Below are 22,227 nucleotides of genomic sequence, written 5' to 3'. Positions count from 1 at the left end.
ATTCTTTTTCTGAAAAACAAAATTATATCATTAATCTTTTAATTATTTTGGCGAAGTTTTATATCCATAAGACAAAAATAACTCAAAAGAAACCCTCCTATATTACCTTTTATAACACTGATCTCACAATATACTTAGAATATCTTTTAAACACGAGATCACAAAACAAAAAGCTTATAAAAACAATACAAATTTTATAGCTTTTCAAATACATATAACTGCCCTGATATTATAAACTTTAATTTCTGTATTTATTATTTATTTATTATTTATTTTATTATTATTATTATGTACATTAATACTTTAGTTGTTGTTGTTATTCTTTGGTTTATACATTTTGAATTGTATTTACAGTGCCTTGTATTCATTTAGTTTTTTTGTTGAATTGTAGGCTACTTGAAATGTTTGTAATTTAACTAAATAAAAAGCACAATATGTTATGTATACCATACTAAGATATATTTCTAAAATCAATACTTTCAATATTATAATATGACGTTACTGTCACAAAAATAGCTTTAATGGTTCTGTTTTTTTTTTTTTTAAGCAAGTCTGGAGGCTAATGAAATGAAACAGATGAGAATCATTTTCCCATCTAAATACAGTTGATTTTATTGTAATGTGATGAATCAGAAAAATAAACAAATATAACATTCGCTTAGGCTGTTTTTTAAATGGACCAAAACAAAGTGAAACCAACGTAACAATTTGAAGTGACCAGACCACTGACATTGATAATAAATATTATTAAAAAATATAAGATGGCACCACAAGACGACGTTCACTTGCAGAGCAAATTTAGCACGTTTATAGTTAACTCAACTGGGTAGCAATTGTGAACAATTTTAATATAGAATTCAAAAATAATTTGGATTTCTTCACCACTACTACTAACCGGTTGGATGGTGTATTAGTGATATTGAAAGCTGATTGGCCTTGATATATATGGGGCCAATTTAATTATTAATTTATATGATGTCCGATTTATTCTCTCTTGTGCCTTTTTGCGCGCATTTTCCACGGGTTTTAATAATAAAACTGGTCTGAAAGAATGAAAATCATATTAAAGAAAACGTCAACATTAAGGTTGCAATTATTTAATAAATCAGAGGTGCGCGTGCATGCGTGGTTCGAATTTTAGTTGCTATGTAGGTTATGAATTCTGACTGCATATTATATATTTACACTCGAACCACTTGGTTCGGACCACTGTTGGACCACTGTTACACCACGATAAAGAATGCGTATCACTCCGTCCCACGGGCAGCTTTGGGGCTCTCTGATCATTGTTTGGTTCATCTTATACCGACCTACAGGCAGAAACTGAAATCAGCTAAACCTGTAATAAGGACTGTAAAAAGATGGACCAACGAAGCAGAGCAGGATCTACAGGCCTGCTTCGATTGCACTGATTGGACTGTTTTTGAAGCTGCAGCCACCGATCTGGATGAGCTCACAGATACTGTAACATCATATATCAGTTTCTGTGAGGATACATGCATTCCTACCAGGACATTCTTATCATTCACTAATGATAAACCATGGTTTACTGGGAAACTCAAACAGCTTCGTCATGCCAAAGAGGATGCTTACAGAAGTGGGGATAAAATCTTGTATAACCAGGCCAGAAACAGACTGACAAAGGAGATCAGAGTTGCTAAAAGAAGCTACTCTGAAAAGCTGAAAAACCAGTTTTCAGCCAACGACCCGGCATCAGTCTGGAGAGGCCTGAGGAACATCACCAACTACAAATCACCATCCCCCCGATCTGTGGAGAATCAACAACTGGCTGACACTCTCAATGCATTCTATTGCAGGTTTGAGAAGCCCAGACTCACACCTCACACCCGCTCTGATGTGCACTTCACACATCCACCATCACCTCCTGCAACCCCTCTCCTCCCCCCTTCTGCCATCCAACCTGAGCTTAAGGTCTGTGTGGAGGACGTGAGCCGAGTCTTCAAAAAACAGAAGACTAGGAAAGCTTCAGGCCCAGACGGCATCTCATCTGCTTGTCTAAAAGCCTGCGCTGACCAACTGGCCCCAGTCTTCACGCAGATCTTCAACAGATCATTGGAGCAGTGTGAAGTTCCCTGCTGCTTCAAACGCTCCACTATCATTCCGGTTCCCAAAAAACCTAAAATCACTGGACTTAATGACTACAGACCTGTCGCTCTCACGTCTGTGGTCATGAAGTCGTTTGAAAGACTGGTGTTGGCCTATCTGAAGGACATCACTGGACCCCTTCTGGATCCCTTTCAGTTTGCTTACAGAGCAAACAGGTCTGTGGATGATGCAGTCAACATGGGACTGCACTATATCCTGCAACATCTTGACAGACCTGGGACTTATGCACGGATCTTATTTGTGGACTTCAGTTCGGCCTTCAATACCATCATCCCTGATCTTCTCACAGCCAAACTGACTCAGCTCTCCATGCCATCCTCAATCTGTCAGTGGATCTCCAGCTTCCTGACAGACCGGCAGCAGCGAGTGAGACTGGGGAAGCTCACATCCAGGACCCTCACCATCAGCACTGGCGCCCCCCAAGGGTGCGTTCTCTCCCCACTGCTCTTCTCCCTGTACACTAATGACTGCACTTCTAAAGACCCCTCTGTCAAGCTCCTGAAATTTGCAGACGACACCACCGTCATCGGTCTCATCCAAAATGGTGACGAGTCTGCTTACAGACTGGGGGTTGAACAGCTGGCTGTCTGGTGCAGCTATAACAACCTTGAGCTGAACACGCTCAAAACAGTGGAGATGATTGTGGATTTCAGGAGAAAATCCCCAGCACTCCCCCCTCTCACCATCATGAACAGCACTGTGGAAGCAGTGGAGTCATTCAGGTTCCTGGGCTCTACCATCTCTCAGGACCTGAAGTGGGCAAATCACATTGACTCCATTGTGAAAAAGGCCCAGCAGAGACTGTACTTCCTTCGCCAGCTGAAGAAGTTCAATCTGCCACAGGAGCTGCTGATCCAGTTCTACTCAGCCGTCATTGAGTCTGTTTTAAGCACTTCCATCACTGTCTGGTTTGGTTCAGCTACCAAATCGGACATCAGGAGACTACAACGGACAGTCCGGACAGCAGAGAGGATTATTGGTGCCCCCCTGCCAACCCTCCAGGACCTGTACTCTTCCAGAGTGAGGAAGAGAGCAGGTAAAATCATCACAGACTCCACTCACCCTGGACACCCCCTGTTTGAACTGTTACCGTCAGGACGGCGACACAGATCACTGGCCACAAGAACATCCAGGCACAGGAACAGTTTCTTTCCACAGGCCATTTCCCTTCTGAACACTTAACATGCCCCCCAAGGCATATGCCTGCAAGTGCAATACTCCCACTGTCTAGTGCAATATTCTCTTAACTCAGGTGATATTTATATTTATATTATTCATACTACTCAAAATACTGTAAATATGTTCATAATCTGTAACATGCACTAGACTCCCACTGTCTAGTGTAATATTCTCTAACTCAGGTGATATTTATATTTATATTTATATTATTCATACTTCTCAAAATACTGTAAATATGTTCATAATCTGTAAATGTTTATTCAGACTAAACCCAACTGTGACCCCTTTTTTTTACTTTTTATACTATTTTATTTTATTTTATTTTTTTATATATTTTATTCTTAGAATTTGTATTACTATGTTCTTGTTGTATTTGTATTTGTATATGTGCACTGGAAGCTTCAGTACCAAGAAAAATTCCTTGTGGGTGCAAGCACACTTGGCAATAAAGCTCTTTCTGATTCTGATTCTGATTCTGAACCGGTCGCTGTCTGGGCGTGCGTGCATGTTATGATTCGAATGTTAGTTGCTATGGCGACGCGTTTTATGAATTCTGCGATCTGCATGTATCTCTCTGCTCAACGATCGACCGCTGTCTGTTGGTTGAGAGACGAGGCGAATTAACAGACTGACTTTTGCGGAGAATTTTCTGGCCGAAACTCGATACTTTGAAGCTTTTCTGGATTGCTGAGAGGAGACCTATATTCTTGAAGGACATCGGAGGATATATACTTTTTGAAAGCGTCATATAATTTCTGATAATACTTTTATTTGATAGTTATTTTCTTATTTTGGAAGTAACGTTAGTTTGTTTGATTTTTTTTCAGGGGAGTAACGCTATTTCTGAGGATATTTCTATTGTATTGTCTTGTCTTGTATTTTGTTCTGATTTTCTTGCAGGTTGGCGATGGCGTGTAATCGCATGATGGGTGGAAGAGGAAGTGAGTGCTTTCATTTTTACTGTTATTTTTTATGGTGTGTTGTACAATGACTGACTGATCCCATTTGATCCCATTTGTTTGATTCATTGCATGTGAAATAAACTTGAATTGAATTTGAGTAACTTAACTGAAGTAAAAATCTGTAATTGACCACAGACATTGATTATTGATTATGATTAAACTAACGTTATGTGATATGTGAAATATTCCATCCTTAGAGCACTCCAGATCCAGGAGAGCTGCTTTCTGGCAGACGGCTGGTCGGGAGGTTTGGAGGCCCGATTCTGATGACCGTGATCAGGATCCGCTGCCCAGAGATGGACAAAGTAAGTTACAGATACTTCTGGTCAAATATTACTCAGTTACAAGTAAAAGTTGAAAAGACTGATTTTTACTTGAGTAAAAGTACAGAAGTACTTGTTTTTAAAAGTACTTAAGTATCAAAAGTAAAAAGTAAATGTCAATGCATTGTTTTATTATTGTTTGTAATACTTACAGTACCTTATGCCTCTGAATCTATGCCTGCCTACCTACCCACCCTCATATCAATATATCATTTATTTCTAGAACACAGTTCCTGTAGTGGGATTGAATGTGAGATTGAATAAGTGCTCTCAAAAACGTCCACAATAGTTTCGGGCTGTTCCCTCAAATAGTGCCCTATTTAAAGATTTTTGGCTTTTAGGATGAATATGTCAGCCACTGTTATAAGCTAGTGTGCTCCAAAACAATGACAAAATGAGCATTTAAAAGACCAAACCCGACATTGAAAATGAAGATTGATGTCAGAATCCAACTACTTTCTACAGAAATGTAACGTTAGTGGAGTAAAAAGTATGATACTTGTCTTTCAAATGTAGTGAAGTTAAAGTAAAATGTTTCCAGAAAAAATAGTACTCAAGTAAAGTACAGATACTCAAAAAGTGTACTTAAGTACAGTACTCAAATAAATGTACTTTGTTACTGTCCACCTCTGCCGCTGCCAGACCCGACCCAGACACAGAGCCAGGATCGTCCTGGATATTTACCATCTCTGTCTTCTGAGTTTTCTGTTTCTGTGTCCACAGGTCAGGCTCACGGGACGAGGGCGAAGCAGAACCCAGATGTTGGACGTCAGTCCACTTCATCTAACCACTCTCGCAGAGGTCAGAATAGGCTTTTAATAAAGATGTAATGGCTTAGTTTCTATTTCTATTTTCAATGGCTGATTTGTCAACTAAACCAACTAAAGTAACGATAACACTTTATTTTGATGGTCCCTTTTGAACATTCTGTCGACTATACGTAACTTTGCAACTACATGTCGACTAACTCTCATTAGAGCATCAGTAGACTCTCTCCTTAATATGAACTATGATGATATTTTAATAATTGTTTCAACTATGTACGAGGCACTGCGAGTGTGAGCTGACATCGCGTTTGTCTCTCAGGCTTGCTTTCACTGCGTGATGTGTCAGTGCAGTTATAGATGTCCCCAAATGAGTTTTTGTCTTATATTTATATCATATTATGTTGTTATATTAGAATATCACATGATCAAGAGTGCCGTTTTCCTTTGCACAATTGCAAATGTGCTATTTATTTTATACAACAGTTAAATTAACAATAAAGTTAACATTGTGAGTTACTTTTTGGACACAATATTGTCAATTTTCACTTTATATCGCCGACGAGAATTTCATAATGAAGCCGTAGTCCAACAGACAGATTTGTTTTTTACTGAAATCCGCGTTTTGAATGAATCATTTTAACGATTCAATGAACAATCACTTGTTTTCTGAATGAATCAGCCATTTGAACCATAGACATCATATAGATAGACGCCCTATCGACCGCTACTGCCTACTGGCGCGGGTGAGCCGTGGGGCCGCCATCTTAGACCGGTCACCCGCTCCACTCAGTGTAATCTGTATGGCAGGTGCAATGAGCTGTCAGCGCATTTAATTAATCATACCTCACTGAATACCGAACTCATTTCCACACGGGTTTGTTTGCTGCAAAGGTCATTCATGTAGCTATTATACAGGACACATGGTTCGGCGTATTTTAATATTCATAGTAGGCTTAACAGTAATATAATATTCTGATATAAGATATAAAGTGACCAGACGTCCAAAATCAAAATATGTGATGTAGGATATAAGCTATTTTATAAATCACACACTATAAATATGATAAAGAAGCAGAAACAGATAGTTGCAGTAAAGTAAGATATTTTAATAAGTTGAAGAAACGTGTGTGTTTTACATTTACATTGCTTCCTGATATCACGTGCGCAAACACAAATAACCTATATTTATATATATATATAAAACAGTTATGTCCGGTCGAACAATGTATGAATTAACTTAAGATTGGATTGCGGTAAAAGTAAGTTTCGTGCCTCTTACAAGTGCTTTCGAACTTCTTTCTGATCTGAATGGTATGTGGAAAACACTTGAGTTGAGGGAGGGAGAAAACACGCAACTGAATGCCTTTTCAAGCGTCTCAATACTTGAAAAACCACAGGAAACTACTTTTAAACACGAAATTACTTGATTTACAGAGGGTTAGGCATGTGCCGGTATCAAATTTTCATGCTGCGATTAATTGATTGAGCTTTTATCACGGTATACGGTATTATCACGATATTTTAATTGCTCAAGAGAAGCGAGGGGGGGAATGTAGAAAAAAAAAAACTTGCATCACAATAGGTGTAATTGTGATTGTCAAAACATTTGGTAACTAAACAGAATTTTACACACTTTTCACGATTTCAATTCAATTCTTGGAATCTGATTTCAATCTTGATTCATTATTGACATTATTGATAAATATTAGGTAGGCTACAGTAGATAGCCTACATGTAAATTTTTCTCAAGAAAAAATATATCTCACATAATGCTGTAAACATACAGAGAGCCCTGTCAGCTGGTATTATTAAAGGTTAAAAATTAACAAATTAAATTAAATATAATTTGGTTTCCATTATAATAACAATTATGACACAAGTAAAAATATAATACAAATGTAACATAGTGCACATATTTAGCAAAATACTCCTCTCTATAGCAATTTTTTTCTAGTCAACTAACGTGCTGGTCATTAAATGGCTTTCCTGAGGTAAATGTAACGTTCTGTGACATAATTGTTCACCTGCAGCTTTATTGACCTCTTTACGTGGTTGAAAAACACTGATTGATCGATATTATGTATGAGGCATAAATATCTTTCGGTAAGTTGTACTGTATCTTTAAATAAAAAGTAACAGATGATCGGTTTACTTTAACTGATGCGCTAGCGATCGGTCACGTCACATTTACAAGCACCAAAACGGTATTTATTGTCTGAATTTCGTAATAAAATGGACACAACATGAGAGCTGAGATTTTTTTTTCATATCAAAAGTAACCTGCTCTGTCTAGTCTGTCGGTGTCAGTGTCCTCTTTGCTCCGCGTGAGAAAATGGATGTGTGGCGCGAGAGCGTGTGAAAAGTGTAAATTGCGTGAGTCTCACGCTGAATGCGTAGAGTTGACAGCCCTGCTTTTAGAAGGGGGATAAATCGTCGGCAGCGTTCCTCCTTCCGCCATGCATCTCCATGTGAGGATTCATTACATTAGACTAGAGTGCGCACGGCGCCGCATGCACACAGCGCTTCTACATGTGAGGATTGTTTACATCAGAGTGTGCACGTGTTTTGCGCAGCATATACGCAGTGTTTGTTTAAGCAGTTGATGGAAAAGCTAATGCGCGTTCTATAAATCTAAATTCTGATCTGTTATTTTTCACGGTATTTTGAAGTGCCCGCGATAACAATATCGTGCATATTCATTACCGCGATTTATTGCATTACCGAATACCGGCACATGTCTACAGAGGGTCTATTCGCACGTTTATAAACGTTAACGTTACCTGAGGTAATTTTCCTGGACCTTTTTACAGAAGGTAAAAGTCGCCGTAATGTTTACTGACATTGTCCGAAATGATTACTGAGATGGCACATTCGGACGGGACTAAAATAACCGAGAAGCTCTTGTAATTATTACTTTACCCCACCTCTCCATGTCAGGTGAACACCGGCTGGTGCAGTAAACATTGCCTAGCTAACGTTAGCTGGCTACGATATCAGTACAGTAATATCAAAGATCCTTGCTCCTTCTCAATTATCTGGTAATATTCTATTCACAAAATACAACCAATAGTACGGTAATGTTAAAAGTAATCCCCCGGGCCCTATTTGCGATGGTCCGCCGATTAGAACAGGAAAATACTCCACAGTGCTCTAGCATCTTCACTGCTGCCACGCAACGAAACTAGGAACACGACCGGTTTAAGATGGCGGACACATTTCTCAGTGCCCAGCGGCCAATAGGGCATCTAGTCTCTATATAATATCTATGGTTTGAACAAATCGGTTGAATAAATGACTCCAACAACTCGCTTATTAAGACAGTGACTTGCCGCCACCTACTGGTGGTTTTAGTTTCATATATAAAGTATTCTTTAATTAAAACATTAAAAAACTGTACAGTAAATCATTAAATAATTTTTAAATATCATCTAATTATTATCGACAAAACGTTGAAAATATCGAGACATATTTTTGTCAATATTGCGCACCCCTAATGTACGGTATTCATTTTGATTTCTTCAGGTCTTAAAAAGGTCTTAAAAAGCCTTAAACTTGACTTTAAAAATTGTGCAGGTACCCTGTAATACTCTAATGAGAGTTAGTAGACATGTAGGTGCAATTTTACTTGTAGACAACTGAATGTCTGTTGGGAGGAGCATTTTACTATTAAGATTTGAATAGTAAAATGTAAGTTATATCATTATGTCATTGCTTAATTTGATGTCAGAGATGGGTCTAATAGTTGTTTTCATTCGTTTTTTCTTCATTTCAGAAAAAGCTCCAGAACGTCTTTGCCTCAGGATCTGGAAGGCTACGAAGGGACTTTTCAGCTGCTGTTCCGGTAGTGCTGTGACTGAACCATCGTCACCTTCTCCAGATCACTCCGGCGTCAAGCCAAATAATGGTAAATCATTATTTCTCCGGCATGAGCTCGACAGCATACGATCCAGAAAATAATTCAATTTCACCTCTTATTTCTCTTGAATTGTCAAAAACATGCAAAATTGTCAAAATGGCTGTCGTGCCGAGTATTACAGAGTCGGTTATGTCATAAATAAGACATTGCTATGCATTTAATAAATGTGTTTAATAAAATATATCTATATTTAGATATGGCCCATATGATCTTTACCATTACAAGAACTGAGCCACATGTGCCAGAGTTGGCCAAATGAAGCCTGGAAATATATGTTTTCTTTTTAATTAAAGATCAGATAAAATAAGAAAATAACTTTAGCGTTGAATCGGAATCACCTCGTAATCGTGATAATAGTGAAATAAAATTACTATTAATATTGTGAAATAATATGTTGGGACATTTATGCAGGCATTAAGCAGAAGTCAGGTGGATAGCGTGAACAATTCCCATTACTTTAGATTTGTAACTTTACAGATAAGATTTGAATAGTAAAATGTAAGTTATATCATTATGTCATTGCTTAATTTGACGTCAGAGATGGGTTTAATAGTTGTTTTCATTAGTTTTTTCTTCATTTCAGAAAAAGCTCCAGAACGTATGAAGAAACCTGGTCGTTTCCAGAAGCGCTGGAAGCGTTTTTTCAGCAGCTCAAGAAATGTTGTGGAGCCTTTTATTCCTCCAGCAGATCCTGTTCCTGAACCATCATCGTCACCTGCTTCAGATCACTCCGGCGTCAAGCCAAATAATGGTAAATCATTATTTCTCCATCATTATTTTAAACAGTATTATCTTGATTTACACTCAAAATAAGGCTTGTTTTTACAGAATATTAAAATTATTTCCCCCATTATAATATTATTTTCTCGACCAGCGCTGACATTTTTTAAATAAAACAATGGATCTAGCAACAGACACTCTACTGATTATAAGTAACTTTTCAACTACATGTCAACTTATTCTAACCCTCTACTAATACTCTACTAACACTCTAATGAGAGTTAGTAGACATGTAGGTGCAATGTTTCTTATAGACTTATAGAATGTCTTAAAGGGACCAAAATAAAGTGAAACCAAAGTAACAATTTGATGTGACCACTGACATTGATAATTAATATAATAAAAATAATAATAAAAACAGTTTTTGGCAGTGCAAAGTCTACAGATAGAGATTTAGCTATTTCATGCATAACTGAGTCAAGTTTTTAACACGTCCGATCACATTTACTGTTGCTCGACCAGCACTGATATTTTTAAAATAAAACAATGGATCTAGCAAGCTAATAATTTTCTCATATTTTCTGTTTGTTTTTCAGAGTCCTTTGAGTCTCTCTATAACGTGGAAAAGTTAATTGGATCCGGAGTATTTGGCAGGGTTTTCCTGGGAACACGCAAATTTGATGGCAAAAAGGTAAATCTTACTGAATTGTACAAACATTTTGCTCTTGCATGCATCAAAACACATTTAAAACAATTTACAGATGGTTTAATACTTAATACGAGGCTAGGTGCTTGAAAACTGTTACTGTTATTGAAACTGTTTTTTTGTTTTTTTTGTGCAGGTTGCCATCAAGCTGATACGCAAGATTGACAATGATCGTTATCTTTATATTGTAAGTTGGCCAAAACCTGAATGTGTATTGAGTTGTTTAAGTGCAGATTACTGTAGTTAATACACCTGTAGGAAGCATTAGGTATAAATGTGATCAACAAATAAGCCTAGAGGCACCAAATAACTTTGAGCTGAAAAGGCTCTTTTGAACGCATCTAAAAAGATCAAAGAATAGTACATTTCAAAATGATGTTTTCTTCAGATTTTTAACCAACTAACCTTCTGTCTGCTTCTTCTCTCTAGCCTGGGAATCCCAAACCTCTCGTTACAGAAGTGGCGCTGCTGATGATGATGAGGCGAGAACCCATAAGCCCCTTCGTCATACAACCGTACGAGTGGTTTGAACATCCTAAAGAATTCACTCTGGTTATGGAGTATCCGGAGGCCTACGAGACCTTGTATGACATAATCACTCGTCAACCTTGGAGTGACTGGTTCTCACGGGTCGTCATGAGACAGGCTGTGCGGGCAGTGCTACACTGCATCCATCATGGTGTTTTCCATAATGACATTCATGCGGAGAATTTCCTGTTTGAGAAAGACACGCTAGATCTCAAGCTGATAGACTTTGGCTGCGGTCAGCTATTTAGTAGTGAAGGCTACGAGAGCAACATATACAGGGGTGAGCATTTTGGGAGTGTGGAAACCTGAAGGTAGTGACTTACACATTTTTGGATGATGCTTTAAAAAAAAAGCTCAACAATGGGCAAATGTCTTCCTTACAGGATTTCGGGAATACTGCCCACCTGAAGTCTTTACAGAACCTCGATTCCACGCCGTCCCAGCAAATGTCTGGTCTCTAGGAGTGTTGCTGTATGAGTTGTCGAACTTTTGTCTTCCTTTTCGTAATAGAACGGAAATCAAACAAGCCGAAGTTACATTTCAGAACCCCAACTTATCCAAACGTGAGTGAATAATGATGATAACATGGATAAACACACATAAAGCAAACGAGTTGTACAGAAAGTTAAAGGTTATAGTGTGTCAGAATTTTTATATATACTGTAGCTCAACGTACACCGAGAGCATCGCTGTTTTAAAAAATGCCAGGTCACATGGTCATGACTAACCAGCTCTCTCCTTATTAAAATGTGTACAGACTGCAGGGATTTGATTGGACAGTGTCTAGCTCGCGATCCAGCTGAACGCCCCAGCTTAGAGCAGATGTTACAACATCAATGGTTTGTTCGTACACTACGCTAGATTGGAGAAGCTGAGGAGATTCACTCGATCAGTTTCAGGTGTGTGGAAGTGTAACAAGCAGAGTAGGATTATTATCTTTTGTCTTAAATTCTGGATTATTTGTAGTGAGATTTTCAAATTTGTGTTCATTGTAATGTTCTTGTTATAGTCAAATCACCTTCATTTATATAGCGCTTGATACTATATAATAATGGTAAATCATTATTTCTCCAACATTATTTTAAAAAGTATTATCTTGCTTTCCACTAAAAAATAAGGCTTGTTTTTACAGAATATTAAAATTATTTCCCCCATTATAAAATTATTTTCTCGACCAGCGCTGACATTTTTTAAATAAAACAATGGATCTAGCAACAGACACTCTACTGATTATAAGTAACTTTTCAACTACATGTCAACTTATTCTAACCCTCTACTAATACTCTACTAATACTCTAATGAGAGTTAGTAGACATGTAGGTGCAATGTTTCTTATAGACTTATAGAATGTCTTAAAGGGACCAAAATAAAGTGAAACCAAAGTAACAATTTGATGTGACCACTGACATTGATAATTAATATAATAAAAAAAAAATAATAATAAAAACTGTTTTTGATATCTGAAATGTTCTATTCTCAGGCCGCTCCAGATCCTGGAGAACTGTTTCCATAGATTCCTCTCCGGGCATCACGTCATCCTCAGCTTGGTCCTCACCCTGGTCCTCACCCCCCCCTGAGGCCCATGTCGAGAGAGGAAGTAGAGAGTCGTTGAATCTGTGCAGCCGAGGCTCGTACAGCGTCGAGGGGAGCTGGAGTGGCGATGGATCGGAGAGCCCAAGCGAAAAGGGTTTGTCCAGGTCCAACAGGTCCAACAGCTTCGAAGGGTTTCTGTGTCCTCCGCTGCCGGGTCAAGTTCCTGTCGAGCCAACAGAGACATCAACTGGCCGAACTGCTCAGGGTGCCGTGGAGGCTTCTCCTGTGAACGAGAGCTCAACAGGTGAGACTGAAATAAGGCTTGGCAGTGCAAAGTCTACAGATAGAGATTTAGCTATTTCATGCATAACATTAATATTATAAAAATAAAAAAAGCAGTTTTTGATATCTGAAATGTTCCATCCTCAGGTCGCTCCAGATCCTGGAAAACTGCTTCCACAGATTTTTCTCCGGGCATCACATCCGCCATCGCTGCACTGACGAGAATGTCTCCCAAGCGTTGGGCTGGATGTAATAATCCACATAGCCTCTCTCTATTTACTCCCGAAATCTGAACCGCTGAAGACGAGGTGGATTAAGTTTGTTTTTGAAGAAAATGCTCCCTCAACTCTACCAAAATTCGTTTATGTCTGCTCGAATCATTTTACACCGGACAGCTTTTTGAATGAGGCTCAGTATAAAGCAGGTTTTGCAAAAAAATGGCTCCTGAAGGATGTAGCAGTGCCAACTGTTCGTGATCCAGCTACACATCTAGAAGTATGTATTACGCGTTGGTTTTCCAAATTGCCTTTGAATTTGTCAAGTTCATAATAACATGTTAGACTTATAAAGTTTGTGATAGCATGTGAAAGCACCATGAGTCCAGCTATGTTGTTATTTTTTTATCGCGCTGATAGTGGAATCTTTATTTGTTAAGGACAGCACATCAGAACAGAGCAGCCAAACCAGAGATGTTGCTTGCCAGACAGACGCAAAACCGCTGACCAAGTCTGTTGGTACTCAGTCATCAATGAAGACGTTTCATGTTCGCTACAGGAGTTCAGGTATGTTTATGTATTACATGATACTGCTTATACAGAGGACTTATAACTAGTCTTGTTACACAATAAGTGTCACATAACAGTAACACACAACTACTTTGTATATTACAGGTGTCCAGACGACAGATAGAGTTTCAGACATTGACAGTTTGTCACCAGCAGCTGGTTTAATATTTAGGACCTCTACACCTATAAAGTGGCCATCAAAGAGACCTCGTGTGGAACTGGAGGAAGAGGATGACGAAGAAACCCTAATGGACACATCATCTGTAGTAGCACCTGAAGAGCAAGATTATACATTTGATCCAGCAGAGACGGACACAACTTTAACGGAGACAGCAGACATGTCGTAAGTTTCAAAACTGTGCATTTGTTTTAGAACAGGGGTGTCAAACTGAGTTCCTTGTTGGCCACAGCACTGCAGAGTTTACCTCTAATCATTATTAAACACACCTGAGGCAGCTAATCAACTCTCTAAGGCCCTGTCCACACGGAGACGCGTTTCGCTGTATACGTATACATTTTTTATCGTATTGGTGTTTCGTCCACACGGATCCGGCGTTTTCGGAGACTGAAACCGCTATTTTTTGAAACCGGGTCCCAAGGTGGATAAATCTGAAAACGCCGCCCTTGCGTTTTCGTGTGTACGGCCAATCCGTATATTTTGCGAAACGATGATGTCATCACACCAAGTGTCAACTAGTCAGACACCGTTAAGTCACAGCAACTACATTTATGGTTTTTCATATTGTTCAACAAAGTTCTTGATTAAAAAAGAAAAAAGAAAAAAAGAAGCTACTATGCCTAATATTATTGTTGTATACAGCGCGCAAGGTTTATGCGCGAGCTCCAAGTCTTCTTCTCCGTTTTTAGTGTATGTCTGTGGCAGAATTACAGCGCCACATACTGGTCTGGCATGTATACTACATCGTTTTGAGTCGGTTTCAGTGGTTTCGTGTGTACGCAGATATTTCTGGGAACGGGAAAAAAAAATATCGGATAGGGAAAGCTCTGGCTTCATGTGGATGTGGCCTAAGGCTCATTAAAAAAGTTCAAGTATGCCTGTTGATCCTTCTGGAACTGAGTTTAACACCCCTGGTTCAGAATTTTATTATTTTTATTATTATTATATTTTGTTACTTTTGTATTTAATATTTGTTAACCAGTACGAGTTTTTGTTTCTTAGTGCTCAAGCAAAATGGCAAAATGAGACGCTAGATCGCCTGAGTGAAAGGGAAAGGGTCATCGTTGGAGGTGACATGAGGGCTGACTCACCAGGTACATAGTTGTAAATAAGAAGGATGCATGGATGCTCGGGTATTTTCCGGATCATGAAGCATAACATGCATAGGTAGTATCTAACTGAATTCAATGCACTCGTGGTAATAATGCTTTGTGTAATATTACTTTCAAAGGCCACTCTGCAAAGTTTGGAAGCTATACATTGATGGACCTTCAGACCAACACCGTTGTGGACACACCAGAGCTGGTTCAGGTGGGAGAGAAGAAATATCAGTATTTAAAAAAATTACATTTTGAGAAGTTTAAAACTTCTGGTTTGTCTAAGATGATTGTTTCGTTCCCTATTCTTGTCTATTTCAGAGTAACGAAGTGGGAGGAAGCTACCACATGGAAAAAGGATTACAGAGGAGCCTTGCCCTGTTGGAAGCTCGTGGTGTTACTCTGGAGTGTATTGTAACTGACCGCCACCCACAAATACAAAAGTACCTCAGAGCATAGTTCGAATTACAGGGGGTACTGGGGGGTACTATACCCCCCAATGAAGACCCAGTAGGGGACAGAAATATCAGTTTTGGGGGGGTCAGATAATTTTTCTGATATTGTGAAAAAATATAATTACATTTACAATACAAGTCTACTCCTATTTTCACTGTAGGAACATTTTAATGTAAAGCGATTTCAGACACCCCTATTGTGGACCGTTCCATTTTCATCCACCGTGGCGATAGAGAACGACTTCAACTTCTCAAGCAAGTGTCAACGTTGAATGACAAAACGCTAGTTTCATAAAGTATCATTCTTTTCAACATTCCTTATTTGTATATTCAAAAATATTTAAAATAATCTAATTTAATAGTTATAATTTTTCAATGTAAATGATTTAATTTTATTGGTAACAGCCTAGTGTCTAATTATTTTAATTGAATATATTTATCAAATTTAAGAATTTGAAATGAAAGATGGAGCATACATTTAATAAAATTAGGGGGAAATGCCCTTTATAAAGGTACAAAAAAATGATTCTGAGTGTTTTCAAACAGTGATGTAATGAAACATTGACAATTTAAGCTTGAAGGGAGAAAAGCCTCTGTTTAGGCTATTAAGGAAATGTAATTTTGCCAAAAGAAGAACTTTTATTTTAAATAAATGACAATGTTCATTTTAAATCAGCCTACTTCAGTGTGATGTTACCATATTATCATGCTTAACACTAAGAATTTGAATAATTGTAATGTGATGATCAGATGCAGATCTAAATCAAAGAATATAGGCGGTTTGCGGGTGGATTTTTTATTTTTAAGGCGAGACACTACAGGTGAATAGGGTAAAATTTTAAAATAATAGATATCACCATGAAACTTCCTCAGTTGATTACTTACACAAGTATATATAAAAAAATGTATTACAAGTTTTAGAAATGTATATGTTTAATTATGCAAATTAGGCATTATCTCATTAAATATGTACGATTTTGCATATATTTTCGATAGATAGATCTGAACATATGATAAAGCCAGATGCAAAATAATTTTTTCATTTTGTTTACACACAAGATGAAAATAAAAACTCAGAGGGATTTCAGGATATATGCTTTCATTACCTAGGAAATTAAAATATACTGTCCATAGCCTTTAAAAAATCGATTTTCACCATATTTTTTTTATTAAAATGTCACATAAATCAGGCCAGGAATGATTTATTAACAAATCCCTCTGAAAATATCTTCAGAATACTGCTAAGTGTATAACTGGAAAGTTTGGTGTACACAGGTGCTACATAGGCTGAGATGTTTCTACTGGAGAATGACAAAAAACTCATTTTGAGAGAACGGCAGTTAAAGATTTAAATAGCTCTACATGAGATTTCGTCGTTAGCTTTAAATCCCCCTTTGGACATTCACGATTGGTTACTGATAGAAAGGAAATGGCCATATTTGGGTTACATAGTGTTGTGCAGGAGACTCAGAGCTTCACAACGATCCCGGTCATGACAGACTTCAGTAAACAGACGGATCTCGGCGTGTCGCGTTGGAATGATAACTTCTTGGTAAATTCGGGAGAAACTTACTGCCGCAAGTAAACAAAATGTAATAAAATAAACATCTTAATGTATATTTTCAATGTTTTCTTTATAGCAGCTTGAAAGAACACATATTGAAGGAGTAAACTAGCCCAAAATCTCAAAACTGAGCACTGCATGAAAAATCGTTGTTTTTGCCTGCCGTGTCTCGCCTTAATAGTGGATTCGGGTGACTCAAAGTGCACCAGATTAATGAATTTATCTTTAAAATGTACAAAATTTTCTTACGGAGGGGCATGCCCCCGGACCCCCCTAGAGGTACCAAGCTCCACCAACAGAAAAAATTGTGGAAAACACATTAGGCTATTGTCACGGTTCGCGAATCCATTGCTTTCTTTTCGTCTCGTGCATTTGTTATTGGTGTTGTGTGTGTGTGTGTCGCGTTGAACTGTGGCCGTGGCCAGAGTAATCACGCTCATTCATCCTATCTGCAATCATCATCGGCGCCAGCTGCGACTCATCATCACTTCCTTAAATACTCACCGTTTTCTCCTCTCCATTGTCAGATCGTTGTTGAAGTCTTGTGCTGTCTGGTGTTCCCGATCCTGTGTTCCTGTTCCTGTGTTCCTGTTCCCGTTCTGTGATGTTTGTGCCTGGATTCCTGTTCGCTGTTCTGTTCTTCATTCACGCCGGATTTCTCCATCCCCATCACTGCACTTCAGCACCTGCCAAGACTCACCCGTGTTTGACCATCGAGGTCCCTGCGTCACCTGCCTGTGTTGTTTTCCTGAATGATTCATCATTTCTACTATTAAAGAGTTTATTGCACCAGCTATTGCTTCCTCGTTCTTACATCATGACAGCTATATGATGATCTACAAAAAAAAAACACATTTAATTATCTTATTATTAAAATACATTATTAGGATTTTACCACCTTCACCTCATTTTGAGCCAGGAAAACCCTGAAATAGGCAATAGGCTTCTTGTAAAGGTATTACTATTTACTAGTAATTAGAATGTTATTTCAGTGCACTTAACTTCTAACTTTTGGGAGTTGATCAAAACAGTTCTCTTTTGGATATATAATAACAATGAGATATTCTGTAGCCTACTGATTATCAGTTTGTCGCATGTTTAGACCTTGTATGTGTGTTGCACAACACATGTTGCACTTGGCGATCACGGTGGGGATTGATATGGTAGTGGACCATGATGGTCACAGAAGAAGTGAAGGAGCAGTACCCCCCAATTATGGTGGGGTAATTCGCACTCTGCCTCAGAGAACATAACATCAACCAGTTTTATGATGTGTGGCACATCGAAAAAGGTTTTATTCAATAACATAGATTTATAAGTGGGTATAATATGAAAATTAAGAAATTGTGACAGTTTATAGGCATATCACAAATATTTAGTACTGGCAAACTGTGAACATCACTGTATTTATTCTCAGCAGTAAAATGCTTGTCTATATTTTTATTTACAGGGATTGCGAGGAAACTTGAAAACATTTCCAAGATGAAAGACTTGTGAAAAATTACGGAAATGGCAGAGAAGCATTAAAAACCACATTTACTGGACTGCATCATCTCCAACCACTGGACCAGAAAGAGTGGCAAAATGGAAATCGATTCTGAACCATGTCAGGAACGTACACAGAGGATCCAAACTTTCCTGCTCGTCTACATCATCTAAAGGGAAGCAGAGATAGAAACAAGTGGCTTGTTGCCAGTATGATACTGTAAACAAATATTATTTTTATGCAACACAACATGTAAAAAAAAAGAAAAGGGGACTGTTAGTCGAAGTGTAAATAACCTAAAATTTAAGTTATTAGTTGTAATTAATGCAATTTTTGTATCATTTCTCATAGGAACTCAGGCATTCTACAAGCTGGAGAAAGTGATGACAAACACGCGGATTTTGAAGGACATCACCAAACTAAGTCCACATCACCAGACTTCATCTTTGGAGTCATTTCATAGTGACATTCTACGCAGTGGCGGTTCTAGAGGGAGAGGGGGGCGGGGGGGCCAGTGCCCCCGTGTCACCAAGCTTGGCCCCCCCTCTGGCCCCCCTAAATTTGGAATCGTAAAATCACACCAAACAACTGCGCATTTTATCAGTTGCGGCGCCTTCATCTATAGGCTACACTGCAGCACGACGTATATTCACATCAAATGTTAACGCAGAGGAACGGGACACTGCAGTTCACAAAAGTTCATTATTTGCATGTGCTTTAAAGCCTTGCTGGTTAAACATGTCATTCGCTGCTGATGCGCTGTTCAAACATGCGCTTTACTGAGCGCGTACACTCGACGCGCACATGCACTAAAAGCCTGTTACTGGACTAAGTTATCTTTTAAGTCTTATATTGCGCTAATACTGTCAAATACAGACAATGTTTACATAAACAAAGTTGGTTATGTCTAAAGTGAAAGCAAACAGAGAAAATTAATTAAAATCTGCTTGTCATATGCGTGTATAGACGCGTCGCGTGCAGTTCTTAAAGAGACAGTAGCCCTAATAATAAACATGCTGCCGCTTGTCCTTAAAGAGATAGTTCACCCAAAACCAAACAGTTGCTGGTCCCCATTGACTTCCATACATAGTAGGAAAAAAATATACTATGGAAGTCACAGGGGTACATCAACTGTTTGGTTACTCACATTCTTTCAAATAACGTTTATTTTCAACAGAAGAAAGAAACTTATTCAGGTTTAAAACAACTTAAGAGAGTAAATTATGACTTTTTGGGGGGAGAACTATCCCTTTAATGTTAATAAAACAACAAAACACACAGAGGAAATCATTCACTGCTCTTGACTGAGAACTTTAAGTCTGTTGTGTTTAATTTTCATATTTGTTCAATTTAATTACTTTCTTCAATTCTACTGTTAAATACACCTATAGCTGAAAAAATAAAGCACTGTTTATTTCATTTGTATATTAAGTTGTGTATGTGTAATATGTATCTCTGTTCTTAATTTTTAATAACAAAGAAAATAGTGACAAAGATTTTTATTTTCGCCACTTTGGCCTAAATGTCTGCCATTCTTTTTTATTTTATATTTTGTTACCTATATTTTGTTACCTATAAGGCTTTGCTTTTAAAATAGGGACATTAGTTTGGCTGTAATGCTCAGTCACATGCAAAATAGTAAAACCAACATGAAAAAAGAATCATGATAAAATCGTGATTTCCCTGAAAAAAATAAATAAAATTGTGATATGATATTATTGCCATATCGCCCACCCCAGGTGTAAAAAAGTGCCTAGATGTGCTTAGATGCTAAAAATGTGTAATTATTGATCATTATATCACACTACAATTAAACATAATGAAACATTCATTTGAATTGAAATTGTTTTATTAGCTTAGCTAATATAATTTATTAGCTTTTTCTAGAGATTGCAGTCATACATGACATGGTGAAAAATGACTTGAAATAATACTGAAAATAGGTTAAGATGAATGTTAAAGGTGTGCCCCCTAAAAGCACAAGTGGCCCCTGCCTGGCCCCCCCAGTTACTGTGGTCTAGAACCGCCACTGATTCTACGGTTTGCCCCAAAAAATGTGGTGTTCCCATTTCTTGGAATGTTGTGCAGGTAACTGCTGTTAAAATAACTTTACATCACTATAGGCTATTTTCCTAAATTGTGTCTGTGCACTTGCAGACTAAACCTGGCTGCATTTCATTACAATGAAAATGCTGGTCGTGCACAAGCAACATCATCAACAGGATATACATTTATAAATACATTTTGTTTTATTGCACAGAGTACCTAGATGACCTGCAGGACCTAATATTTGAGCATGTTTTTGTGGACCCTGCTCCATACATGGATGAGGTACTTAAGATACCCATACTATCAGACCTTTGTGCGGAGTATGAGCGGCCAGACAAGGAGGAGGTCATTTCCACCATGGTGTCCAGATTCAATCATCAGCTGGTAGGAAACCAACATATCTGCCCTGATCATCTGGAAACTCACGGCGAACCCTCATCACCACCCAGGCTGGAATCACGACACGTACCCGACGGCCAAGGAAACCCCAGTACCAGCTCACAAAGGAGCGATATGCCAGAAACCTGTAACGACTAAAACACAGGCACATGGTCAATGTACAGATAGTACTTTATTTTTCAGCAATGTCTTTGTTTTGTTTTTTATAGCACAGCCTATGCTTCATTTTGTGCTTTCTTATAATTCTATGAAGACTCCTGAAGTTATTTCTTACTATTGTATATAAAATGTCAAATATTCACTTGTTTGTTTACAGTATGTATTGGTTTTGTAGAATCGGCAATGTTTATTTAATTGCAAGAATAAAGTAAGATCCATCCACTAATTATTTATACAAATTGTGAAATAATTTTCTTGTATTTGCAGAGTGTAGTGATATTAATAAATATTAAGTTTGTTCTGCCATATGTGTTGTCAATTTCATGGTTGCAATTCAGAATATAGGTAAGTTTTTACTTTTGTGCAGTCAGTATGTGTAGGTTGATTGTAGATGTAAATATATTATTATATTATATAGCCCTGCATTAACATTTTCAAACTTTAATAAAATATAAAAACTTGACATTACATTTAAAAACACTATCGACACTTACTGTACAATTCCACGTAGACGCAAGGTTCCATTAGCCTGGAAGTCCAGACCTAAATCTAACTCGCTGAGCAAATTCAACTTGTGCTCTCGCGAGAACTCTGGAATAGCAGGGTAAGGTTCCATAGTCGGCTCGATAAATGTATGCATTCTGAAGAGAATACACGTTTAAACAAACAGGATCCAATCCAGGATGCTCAGTCATTATATATATAAAGATATTGGGAAGAATGTTGATAAAGCAAACCGGTTTGGTTACCATTGACTTCTACTACATGAAGGGGAAAAAACTGATTAATTTCTCAATATTATTATTATTATTTTATTTGTATTTTTTTGTGTTTGACAGAATAAAGAAAGTAATTGAGGTCTGGAACAACATGAGTGTTTGTTTGAGTGAATGATGATGAACTATCTCTTCAAGAGGGAAAAACTTTTTGTTTGCCTTGTCAGTTTATTTATTTGTATTTCAACCCTTAAAGAAATAAGCTACACATGTCAACAACAGCAATAGGAATAAAA

General features: G+C 37.8%; 2 protein-coding genes and 2 long non-coding RNA genes across 4 annotated transcripts in view; 2 read left to right on the top strand and 2 right to left on the bottom strand.

The window, feature by feature from the left end:
• LOC309509977 overlaps positions 1 to 22,227 on the bottom strand; it is a 961,882-nt gene that overhangs the window by 387,038 nt on the left and 552,617 nt on the right. The window lies entirely within an intron of this gene.
• On the top strand, positions 11,269 to 12,920 carry LOC309509999. Its single transcript, XR_014210148.1, has 4 exons — positions 11,269 to 11,508; positions 11,612 to 11,791; positions 11,986 to 12,127; positions 12,709 to 12,920. It is a non-coding gene; the product is annotated as an uncharacterized lncRNA (long non-coding RNA).
• On the top strand, positions 13,964 to 19,109 carry LOC309509973 (uncharacterized protein). The gene is made up of 5 exons (XM_082185004.1): positions 13,964 to 14,171; positions 15,009 to 15,100; positions 15,238 to 15,317; positions 15,425 to 15,546; positions 18,960 to 19,109. Exons 1-5 carry the CDS (start codon positions 14,077 to 14,079, stop codon positions 19,069 to 19,071), a joined length of 501 nt encoding a protein of 166 aa, XP_082041130.1. The 5' UTR covers positions 13,964 to 14,076; the 3' UTR covers positions 19,072 to 19,109.
• Positions 21,247 to 22,227, bottom strand: part of LOC309509962 (uncharacterized protein) — a 51,945-nt gene continuing 50,964 nt past the window's right edge. Inside the window, exon 2 of the mRNA XM_082184987.1 lies at positions 21,247 to 21,794. The gene's annotated coding sequence lies outside the window, so the exon portion shown is untranslated. The remainder of the gene's footprint in view (positions 21,795 to 22,227) is intronic.

This window comes from Leuciscus leuciscus (assembly GCF_965113295.1).
Source record: "Leuciscus leuciscus genome assembly, chromosome: 11".
In the NCBI taxonomy this organism is placed as follows: domain Eukaryota; kingdom Metazoa; phylum Chordata; class Actinopteri; order Cypriniformes; family Leuciscidae; genus Leuciscus; species Leuciscus leuciscus.
Note: the sequence above shows the minus strand (reverse complement) of the source record. Positions and strands in the feature narration are given on the sequence as shown.

Bases quoted from the DNA above. Each gene is read 5' to 3' on its own strand.
- LOC309509973 (XM_082185004.1), top strand. From the start codon at position 14,077: ATGGACACATCATCTGTAGTAGCACCTGAAGAGCAAGATTATACATTT. The intron at 14,172-15,008 runs GTAAGTTTCAAA...TTTGTTTCTTAG, and splicing joins ACGGAGACAGCAGACATGTC to TGCTCAAGCAAAATGGCAAA. The intron at 15,547-18,959 runs GTACCTCAGAGC...CATTTCTCATAG, and splicing joins CGCCACCCACAAATACAAAA to GAACTCAGGCATTCTACAAG.